Below are 11343 nucleotides of genomic sequence, written 5' to 3'. Positions count from 1 at the left end.
ATCCAAAGTCTCTAAACATGTTGTTCCTACCCCTAGAGGAACAAGGTCAGCAAACCACAGCACTAAAAATCAGTTCTCCACCTGAAAACACTCAAAAACAAGCTATTTCTGGATCATGTCAGCTGCTCCACTGAGCATCTGCGCTGAATGTCAACTGCTCCACTCTGTACCTGCGCTGAATGTCAAAATCAATGAAGGCTACCTGCGCTGAGCGAGATTGGCCAAGTGGCACAGTCATTCTGCAAGGTGTCAAATGCCCAGGAAGCTTCCAAAATGACACTTGGATCAAGGAATTCGCCTTGTGATGAGTAAGAGGATCTAGATCTCCAAGTGGAAGCAAGAAACTCCAAGTGGACTCAAGAACTGAAGAATAACTGAAGTGGGAGAGGACACTAGTCAGCTTCATGCCAGTCTCAAGCTGACTCATCCTTTCTCCAAAACTCTTATATATAGAGCTCTCTCATGAGGTCTAGGGAGGCTAGAATTTTGTGCAAGTAAGGAAGTGCTGTTGGTTTGAGTATAGAACTATTGGGTGATTTGCTTGAAGGAGGTGAAGAGGATATTTCTTTCTGCTGGGAGGTGTTGCTGGATTGGGCCTATTATGGTTGTAACACTCTCAGAACTTTACTTCTTCCATTAATAAAGCATTTGAGGTTCTTCTATATGCATGTGTCTCAATGGTGTATTGATGCTTGTATATTTGATTTATTCTAATCCTTGAATCAATTATGGATGTATGCTTCTTGTAGTTTCCTTTTCTTGTGCTTTTACAGGATCTTTGTGTAGCTGGGCCGGTGAAAGAACAAGGAGCTGGGAGCAAGCAGCAAAGAGGGAAGATTGGATCAATCATTAGCGGAAGATAACGGTTAGTGGATCCCTTTCTCCTCTCTCTCTCATCTCATAAAGAAGTAATCTTGAATTGCTTTGCATTCAGTTGTTGCTGAGGTACTATCACCCTTAGAGTGGGATAGGGTCATTCCGTATTGGATACTTTTCCCAACAACAATATGTCTGTAGAAGTTCCCTTTTGTTGTCTCGGTTCCTGTTACAGTTAATGGTTGGTCGCTCCAAATGCGTCCTTAGAACATACAGAAAGAAATTGTGCATACATGTAAAATCATTAACAGTAAATCGCTTTGCAGTCAATCACTTCGTTGGCAAAAGTAATATATCTCTTTATTTGGGTTACAGAGGTCTATATGTTTTTCTATGTGTCTTTTCTTTTATACGGAGGTGCTCTCTCCTCATTTCTTTGTTTTTCTGCTTTTAATACATAGAGAGAATAACCGCTTCCCTTTCCGGTTGAACTGCTCAACCAGACTTTTACAACTGTCTGTCAGTTTCTTTTAATAAAATATTAACTAACAGCTATTTAATTCCTAAGCTAAAACAACTTATAACTGTAATGCTATGGTCTCTAACGACCTTCTGGGAAATGCAACAAATAATAATTAAAAGAAAAACAACAACAAGTCTATTGACCTGTCCAGCTAAGCATGTACTCTTTGTCCTGTTCCTGTTCTTCCTCCATGAGACATGTCAACTGCCTTCTGTCTCCTCGGAGCTGGATGCTCCTGCATCAGGCTCCCTGGGTGGCAAAAAGTCATGGCTCCGTTCCATGAGGTCGTCGACAGAATAGCCTGCTTTCTGTATCTGCGTTGCGTTAAGCCATGAACTGTCCTCTATTGGACGGTTCTTCCACTTGACCAAATACCACAGATATTCCTTTCTGCGCGTGCGCCTAGCTACCTGTGTGTCCAGAATCCTTTCGATCTCAAGGGGTGGTGCCATTGGCATCTGTCTCATCCATGAACTCTCTTCATAACTGGTGTCTCGCGGTGGTTCTGCTGCTGCATTGTCTTCCGAATTAGTGACATAAGGAAACAGATCTGCTACGTTAAAAATGGGAGAAATACCAATCCCCGGTGGCAATTGTAGTTCATAGGCGTTCGCAGAAAATTTGCGAATGATTTTACAGGGACCGATCTTCTTAAATTTTAATTTGTTGTACTCCCGTTTTGGAAACCGTTCCTTACGTAAATACGCAAGGACTTCATCTCCAACGTTGAACTGAACTTCCCGACGCCTTGAATCAGCTCGCTGTTTATACCTTTGACTGCTGTCCTGCAATTTTAACTTGACCTGCTCATGTAAGTTGCTCATGGCTTGGGCGAATTCTTCCCCATCAGCACTTCGCTTTTCGAGTTTCCCCAAATCTCGTAACTCATGCACTCTGCGTGGATGCATGCCGTACAAAATCTGGAAAGGACTATAACCAGTACTGCGGTTAGGTGAATCGTTATATGCGAATTCCGCCTGAGCCAGTACACGATCCCACGTCCGGGAATTTTCACCTGTTAAACTCCGAAGCAAGTTTCCCAGACTTCTGTTTACAACTTCTGTTTGGCCATCAGTCTGCGGATGGTAAGCAGAGCTGAACTGTAATTGGGTGTTCAATTTCTTCCACAGGGTTCGCCAAAAATGACCGGTGAACTTTACGTCCCTGTCGGAAATGATGGACCTTGGAAGTCCATGTAGTCGAACAATCTCAGTGAAAAACAAATGTGCTATATAGGTAGCATCACTGGTCTTCCTGCAAGGTACAAAGTGCGCCATCTTGGAAAATCGATCTACCACAACCATCACTGAATCGAAACCCCGCTGTGTCTTAGGTAAACCCAGAACAAAATCCATGCTGACGGAGTCCCACGGTCGGTTTGGAATAGGTAATGGTAAATAAAGACCTGTATTCTGACTGTGACCCTTTGCTAGTTGACAAACTTTGCATCTACTCACGTACCTTTGCACATCCCGCTGCAACTTTGGCCAAAAATAAAAATGTCGTACCTGAGCAATCGTCTTGTCTATACCAAAATGTCCAGCCAGACCCCCACTGTGTTTTTCCTGAATAATGTTCTCTCGCATGGAACAGTTGGGAATACATAACTGTCCTCCCTTAAACAGCAATCCTTCCTGTAGATTATAGTCCAACCACATGCTGTTGTTTCTCAACAGAGGGTTTTGGCAAGCCTCATAGGCCTCTTTAAAATCGGTATCTGTTTGATACATCTCCTTTAGATGCTCAAAGCCCAAAACCTGCATCGTGCTTTCCTGTAAGAGTAATGTCCTTCTGCTCAGTGCATCTGCCACCTTGTTGGCTTGCCCACTAATATGTTTTAGTACAAACGTGAAGTTCTGCAGGTACTCAACCCAGGCTGCATGCTTTTGGTTCAATTTATGCTGCTGCATAATGTACTGCAATGCAGAGTTATCCGTAAATAAAACAAACTCGTTACCTAATAGATAATGTCTCCAGTGTTTTAATGCTTGTATGATTGCATAGAACTCTTTGTCATAGGTTGAGTATTTCCGCCTACTCTCGTTCAGCTTTTCACTGAAATAAGCGACCGGTCTGTCCTCCTGACTAAGTACTGCCCCTATGGCTGTACCACTGGCATCGCAACGAACTTGGAAAAGTTTGTTGAAGTCAGGTAACCTCAATATCGGTCTTTCGGTAATCTTCTTTTTCAAGATCTGAAAACTACTTTATGCTGCTTCAGTCCAGTGAAAAGGCTGGTTCGCCTTCTTGATCGTATCCAACATAGGTGCGCAGATCTCGCTGAAATTCCTGATAAATTTCCTATAAAAACTTGCTAGCCCGTGGAAACTTCGGACTTCAAATAAACTTTTCGGAGAAGGCCAGCTAACTATAGCTGCCACCTTTTCTGGGTCCATCTTCAATTCATTTTCCGCAATTACGAAACCCAGATACACTAATTCCCGCTGAAAAAAGGTACACTTTTTCAGATTAATTAGCAGCTTGTTTTGCTGCAGCTTTCTCAACACACTCTGTAAATGCCTGAAATGTTCCTCTTTAGTCTTACTAAAAATCAGAATGTCGTCCAGGTAAACTATTACAAACTTACCATTGAATTCCTTCAGTACCTCATTCATCAGGCGCATGAATGTGCTGGGAGCGTTGCTCAACCCAAATGGCATCACCAGCCACTCATATAAGCCTTCATTTGTCTTGAAAGCTGTCTTCCACTCATCTCCTTCCCGAATTCGGATCTGGTGATATCCACTCTTCAAATCAATCTTTGAGAAATAAGCCGCCCCGCTCAAACAGTCCATCATATCGTCCATTCTTGGTAAGGGAAACCTGTACCTAACAGTAATTTTGTTAATGGCTCTGGAATCCGTACACATTCGCCATTCTCCTCCTTTCTTCGGAGCCAAAACGGTTGGTACTGCACAGGGGCTCATGCTCTCTCTAATCAGTCCTTTGTCCAACAACTCCTGGACCTGTTTCTTGATTTCTTCATGGTCCTTAGGACTCATACGATAAGCTGCTTTATTTGGCAGACTTGCCCCTGGTATAAAGTCAATACAGTGACTAATACCTCTCCTGGGTGGTAGCTCATCTGGAAGGTCATCCACCACGATGTCTCCAAATTCCTGCAGCATCTTTTGGACTTCTTCGGGCAAATCTGAAATCTGTGTATGCAGTACCACTGCCTTTGGTCTTCTTATGACAGCAAAATTTACTTCACTGTCCTCAATCTGTTTGATAAATTCTTTTCCGCCCATCAGCAATGCTTTCACCCCACTGGTTTCAGCTGCACTCTCCTCTTTGATGGGGACAAGCGTGTGCTTGATCCCATCTTTAACAAACTTATAACAATTGGTTTTTCCGTCATGAACTGCACTTCTGTCAAACTGCCAAGGTCGTCCCAGCAGTAAGTGACAGACATCCATTGGCATAACATCGCAGAGAATCTTATCCTTATACCTGCCTATCTGAAACTCCACCTCACACTGTTCATCAACTAACAGCTGATGTCCTTTCTGCAGCCATGACACTTTGTAGGGGGTGGGGTGCTTCAATTTTTTTAATCCCAGCTTCTCTACCATTTCCACAGCCACTAAATTGTCGGTACTTCCACTATCAATGATCAGTTTGCAGCACTTACCCTGTGACTTGCAAACAGTTCGGAACAAAGCCTTTCGCTGGTCCGGTTCTGCAACTTCTTTCGCTGGTTTTAACAGCACCTTATTCAACACCAAGGCTTCACCTGTCTCTGGTGTGTTTTCCGCTTCTTGAGGTGTTGCCTCAGCATCCTCTGGCTGAGCAACATAAGCTCCTCTACCACCTGCTGGTTCACCTTCAGGACAGTCATACGACTTGTGTCCCAATTTGTGGCAACGATAGCACTGGACAGTTCCCCTGCCTCGACCATTTCCTCGCCCTCGCTGAGGTGGTCGTCCTCCTCTAGTGCTATTGTCCTTTTCTGCTGTACCAGCAGACTTAGAACTGTTGCCTTCTTCACTTGAACCTGTACCTCGGCCTCTACCAAACATCTTACCTTTTCCCCTGCCAGTTCCACCTCCTCTCCTGGCGTTTTGCTTCCGGTTAATTTTCTCCTCTGCCTTCAGTGCAAACTGGTAGGCTTCATCCAACGTTCGGGGTGAAAGGATACCGATTTCATCCAGTATTTCCCCCCTCAAACCATTCACAAATCTGGCTGTTTTCTCTGGGGTATCTTCCACATACCCTGCTCGCAAATTCAACTTATAAAATTCCTCTGTAAATTCTTTAACAGTCATTCCTCTTTGTTTCAAGTTCTGCACTTGTCTGTACAACATAATCTGATAATCTTTCGGCAGAAATTTTTCCTTCAGTTTTGCCTCCATTCTTGACCATTTCTTTATAGGCTGTTTGTGAAGCCTCTTCCTCTCCGCCTGAATGCTGTCCCACCACAAGGACGCATGTCCCTTCAGCTTGGTAGCGGCGAACTTCACCTGTTTGTCCTCACTGGTTTCTTCAAACTCAAAATATTTATTTACTTCACTTAACCAATCCAGTAACACGTCTGCAGACAGACTTCCGTCATAAGTAGACAGCTCATGCTTTGGTTTATGACTGGACAGCAAAACTGACTTCAACAATCGGAATTCCGGTGTCACCCCTTCAAACTCATCTTCTGGTTCTGCCACATCTTCGTCACTGTCATCTGCTGGGTCTCTCCTTCCCCCAGCTTCTACTGCTTCCAATCGTTCTCGCAAGACGCAGATCTCCTCACGGAGTCCCTCTTCTGCTACCCTCTGGACCCCTCTTCCTCTTCCTCTTCCTCTTCTGCCAACCTCCATTTGCTCCTACTCAACTAACCTGCTCTGATACCACTTTTGATGGCCCAGCCCAACGTTAAACCACGTGGGATCAACGTGACGTGGATAACTCGGATCCCGCCAGCTCTTTACAGGCCTCTCGATCCTTCAGCAATTAACTCGAGTAGGTTTACTGTCAGTTCGAAAGGTAAAAGGAGTCAATGCTCCGTAGATTCGGCTTGATTGCAATCTGTATGTTTTTATTGTAGTCCCTCCTTCCGGTCGAGGGTAGACACTTGCCGGTTCTCCGGTTCACTCACCTCCCGCCTTTTGTTAAACCCCAGCCTCTGTTCCTCGGGCCATTTTTACTTTCTCCTCGTGTTCGACTTGAGCTCTGCTCTGAGGGTTTCGTTGGTGGTTCTCCGGGTTCGACCCTGGCTCTACTCCACGGTGGTTTCTACTGTCGATTCGCTATACCCATGTTCTGAATGCTACTCCGTCGCGGTTCCTGATGACTTACTGTGCCTTCGGGCCTTCTCTGCTTGAATATGGGTTTTCTGGGCATGCGTTGCCTCGCTGGTTCTCACCTGTGCGTTATGGTAGGTTACTGTCTCTTTTGTTATGGGCGTGCTCTGTCACCTAGTTATTTCTTGTTCTGTTAATGAGCTGTGTTCACTGTACAGGTTGTTCACAACTTTGGCGCTCCCGCTTGGCTGCGTTCGTCCTTGTGGACAAAGGTAAGATATGGTTCCCTGTTTTACTCTGTCCCTGCTCCTATTATAACTTCTCACGGTCTCTGTTCCTTGTCTCAGCTTGGTTAAACGGTTTTGTTTCCTCCGGGTCGCCTCGTCAACTTACCTGTAAGTGCCATGGTTTTCCAACATTCCACATTTCATTTCTGGTGTTAACACGCCTTTTGGTTCTCCAAACTCCACTCTAACCGTTGCTCTGGTTTGTTTGCAGGTAGGGTTTTATCCTTACTCAACTTTCGGTCACGATTCGAGCCGACCAATCTTGCAAACGGGTAGGGTCTTTTCCACATTCGTATAACTGTTAGGTTATGAGGGTTTGGTAGTTAGGTTATGTTCTGTTTTGATTGCAATGTCTGAGTCGGCCGTGCTTCTTCCGGCGTTTCGTGACTCGTATGCTCCAGCTCTGATGTAATAATTTATGTGGCCGCGTTTCTGAAGCGGTTGGTATTTGAGCGAATGCTCAACAAGTCTGTAACTTGTCTTGTTTGTGATAGCCCACAGTTATGTGGTGAATCGTGTTAAATTACCTTTCTATTCTGCACACTGTAATTATGTTAACTCATAAATGAAATGAAATGATGGTTTATATCTCTTGGTACCTGATTATTATTGCGACAGTTAAATGGTTCTGTTCTTGTGCTTGCTGGAAATGTATGTCTGTAGAAGCTCCCTTTTGTTGTCTCGGTTCCTGTTACAGTTAATGGTTGGTCGCTCCAAATGCGTCCTTAGAACATACAGAAAGAAATTGTGCATACATGTAAAATCATTAACAGTAAATCGCTTTACAGTAAATCACTTCGTTGGCAAAAGTAATATATCTCTTTATTTGGGTTACAGAGGTCTATATGTTTTTCTATGTGTCTTTTCTTTTGTACGGAGGTGCTCTCTCCTCATTTCTTTGTTTTTCTGCTTTTAATACATAGAGAGCATAACCGCTTCCCTTTCCGGTTGAACTGCTCAACCAGACTTTTACAACTGTCTGTCAGTTTCTTTTAATAAAATATTAACTAACAGCTATTTAATTCCTAAGCTAAAACAACTTATAACTGTAATGCTATGGTCTCTAACGACCTTCTGGGAAATGCAACAAATAATAATTAAAAGAAAAACAACAACAAGTCTATTGACCTGTCCAGCTAAGCATGTACTCTTTGTCCTGTTCGTGTTCTTCCTCCATGAGACATGTCAACTACCTTCTGTCTCCTCAGAGCTGGATGCTCCTGCATCAAACACCATTGCAGCAGAATCTCATGTTAAGGTGACGATGGCACAAAACAGGTGGATGCCACTTTGTATAGACAGCTAGTGGGAAGTCTCATATATCTCATGACAACTAGACCTGATCTGGCATATTCTGTTAGTGTGCTGAGCCAATTTATGTCCAAACCACTTGAAAGTCATTGGATTGCAGCAAAATGTGTGTTGAGGTACCTTAGTGGTACTTGTAATTATGGTATTTTATACACTAACATTTCTGATGTTACTTTAGCAGGTTATTCAGATTCTGATTGGGCAGGTGACCTGCATGATCGTAGATCCATCACAGGTTACGCATTTAGTATTGGATCCAGGGTTATTTCGTGGAGTATCAAAAAGAAAAGTACTGTAGCATTATCATCATGTGAAGCTGAATACCAGGCGTTGTGTGCGGCTACATGCGAAGCCATCTGGTTGAGGAGACTGCTTAGCGATGCAGGCGAAGGACAGAAAGAAGCAACTAGCGTCAAAACTGACAACCAGAGCACAATAAAGCTTGCATACAATCTAGTTTTCCATAAAAATATTAAACATATTGACACTCAGTTTCATTTTGTTCGAGAAAAGATACAGTCAAAAGAAATATGTGTGGACTATTGTAACACTTGTGATAATTTAGCTGATATTTTTAGTAAGCCTCTAGAGCGAGTAAAGTTTGAGTTATTTAGAGGGATGTTAGGAGTGCAGAATAACCCTTTCTCCACTAAGGGGGGGAGTTAAAAATAATGGAGAAATGGTTATATGGTTGTAATGCATCTCCTTAGTTTAGGATTTGTTCCTAGAATTTAGGAGGTTGTTTACAACTACCTAATTTTCAGTGATGTATTTAATATTGTAATATTCATTTGATGTAATGTAGCTCTTTATTTGAGTGCAGTCTCCACGTGCTATACACACCTGTGAGTTGCAACTCCTTCATTTAATTCAAAGTTTGATTTTTATCTATGTGGAGTTGGAGTTCATAGTTCCCACCAAAAATAAAAAGAGAATGCAACTCCAGCCCATAAAAATGCAATACAAGACTAGTTACACAAATTAGTTCCTTCTTTTATTGTTAAATATCTCCTTTCCACAAGGTGGCTAAATATATCTATAGTCTATTCCGAAGTAATTCATTGCTTCTAGATATAATCCAATGTAAGGCACGTCATTTCTAAGTCTGTGCAACTGTCATGGAAAATCTAAAATCACCATCCAGGTGAGATTTACACTTTTGGGTTAAAATAGTATAGTAGCTTGCCACGATGACTATGTCAACAGCAACCGGGTCAAAAATACTGAAAGGTTGGTGAAACATGAAAGTGATCCACATACAGTTGCACAATAACAGACAATGCTAAAACAAAAATGAGAAAGTATTCAGGCTCACAATAACAAGTAATCTGATTGATCCTTAGAACAAAATTTGCAAACAAAATTAATGAAAATTGTTAGGAAATTATATGATAAAGAAGACCCGTCTTATTCTACAGTACCATAGAAACTGGGCATGAATCTGGCAGGATTGACAGCCATTGAATCAGGATGTGGCTTCCTTCTCCGCTCATTGTGGCCAGCAAGACGTCTTCGACAACTACGTTTTCGTTCATCAAATTCCGACAAACCTTGAAACCTATATACACGTCAAGGCATATAGAAAACGACAAGTCAAATGATAATACACTGAGAGGCCCCTGCCTTAAATATCATTGTCTTCTTGTAAATCAGAAAATACAGAGTATGTATCATGTGTGCAAATGCATATACACAATGATGGAAATGAACTAAAATGTGTTGAACTCCATAAAAGATCTTTGACACCTCCTGTATGGTTTGTAAATTTTATTCAATTTACTTCTTGCGTCTATGCTTGAAATTATAGGAAAAATCTATAAAAGATGAAATTTACTAACATTCGCTAAAAAACAAGATAAAGTTATTTCCTGCAAACATAGCAGAAATCTTACACTTTGGTCCAAAAATAGAACAAAATCCTTGTCACCAAAAAAGATGGGATGCACAAGCAAACAAAACGTTGAAAAAGGGGTTTGCGACTTTGCATTGACACTTGAAGAAAGAGGACCAAATTGTGTAAGAAAGGTAATGCTTGTAATTAAAGCTGTATAAATAAACAATCAGGTAATACTATACTTTGAATGAGGAGCAGAGCAGCTACGTGGCTGATATATTTTCATTTTTATTGATTTCAAAAAATAGGGGAACTGAGTAATGATATTAGAGGAATGAGTAACTGCGCCATTAAAAAGAAAAAACAGAATAGTATCTTCAACTTGTAACGAGGATCAAGCTTAAAAATGAATCGCCACCACCGTTCTTTGGGCTCAAATATAATTAGGTGTAATGCTCCTCGTAGCAAGCAAGATCCATATAGCACGCGCAAAGCTTATCAACGCTTAACAGTTGTGAAGTCAACTGTGCTTGGGAAATCATAATGACTAGTCGCAGAACATCATTGCAGACTGGTTTTCGCACACCAATAGACTTGTATAGAGGCAAAAAGGAACGGAGAAGGTGTGAGCGGATTATGCCTCTTTTGGCTGCTTGAGCGGCACGGGCCGTGCATACCTATAATTCAATTCGGGTACCTGAGAAGCATGGGACCTGAACTTCACCTCCCCAAAACCAAGACTTCTTAAAAGGTTTACTACTGCGCTGCGTGTAATAGTATAATTTATGGTATATCAGCACCGCATTATAATTTAATAGCACATGTTTATTTATATAGCTGTTTCTTCTGGGAAGAACTTATATACCAAAAAAAAAAGAAATAGAAACGCCCAGTGTCCAAACCTGCTGCACTGCTGGCAAAATCGTTGTTCTAGACCAGCCACCATGACTATGGCAGACTTGAATGAATCTCGCAAACTTTGTGGCTGCGATGGTAGTCTTTTGAACTCGTAAGATCTGTGTTACAACCTTCAACTTGACAACGTGAAGATTGTATGCGGTGCTTTTTCACACGAGTAACCAGGGGACCAGTGAAAACCGTTATAGCCGTTGCTCTACCGGAAATATTTTCAAAGTAAGTCGGCTTGCCAAGTTTCAAACCTATATGAGAATCTCCAGAGCATGCAGAAACTGGGATTGCCATTGCATCAGAATTGTTTTTCTCCATGTTGTCCTCCGTTTTACCAGTGGTTGCCTTAACTTTAGAATCTTTGGAAACTCTATGCGGCTCTTGATGTTGATGGCTCCCACAGCAAAGCGAGCAGACTTGCCTCTCTCT

The 11343-nt window shown here is 42.2% G+C and overlaps 1 protein-coding gene and 1 long non-coding RNA gene across 2 annotated transcripts; one reads left to right on the top strand and one right to left on the bottom strand.

Annotated features, from left to right (window-relative positions):
* Positions 1-1207: 1207 nt before the first annotated feature.
* Positions 1208-6150, bottom strand: LOC149168494 (uncharacterized). Its single transcript, XM_089424899.1, has 4 exons — positions 4912-6150; positions 4306-4800; positions 1715-3534; positions 1208-1307 (listed from the first exon to the last, which is right to left on the bottom strand). Exons 1-4 carry the CDS (start codon positions 6148-6150, stop codon positions 1208-1210), a joined length of 3654 nt encoding a protein of 1217 aa, XP_089281025.1.
* An 89-nt stretch (positions 6151-6239) lies between these two features.
* Positions 6240-7048, top strand: LOC149168493 (uncharacterized). Its single transcript, XR_016259328.1, has 3 exons — positions 6240-6707; positions 6792-6845; positions 6921-7048. It is a non-coding gene; the product is annotated as an uncharacterized LOC149168493 (long non-coding RNA).
* Positions 7049-11343: the final 4295 nt, after the last annotated feature.

The sequence above is a fragment of the Pinus tabuliformis genome, chromosome 4_2 (genome assembly GCF_031772625.1).
Source record: "Pinus tabuliformis cultivar Carrire ecotype Pingquan chromosome 4_2, CPIR1, whole genome shotgun sequence".
Taxonomy (NCBI): domain Eukaryota; kingdom Viridiplantae; phylum Streptophyta; class Pinopsida; order Pinales; family Pinaceae; genus Pinus; species Pinus tabuliformis.
This window is presented reverse-complemented; position numbering and strand designations above follow the sequence as displayed.

What these genes read in the sequence shown, in the direction of transcription:
- LOC149168494 (XM_089424899.1), bottom strand. Translation starts at nt 6,150, where the DNA reads ATGGAGGTTGGCAGAAGAGGAAGAGGAAGAGGAAGAGGGGTCCAGAGG. An exon ending in ATTTAGTGGCTGTGGAAATG is followed by an intron (nt 4,801 to 4,911) that starts GTAGAGAAGCTG and finishes GTGGAGTTTCAG; the next exon opens with ATAGGCAGGTATAAGGATAA. An exon ending in CGCAGAAAGGAATATCTGTG is followed by an intron (nt 1,308 to 1,714) that starts GTATTTGGTCAA and finishes CTGGTTGAGCAG; the next exon opens with TTCAACCGGAAAGGGAAGCG.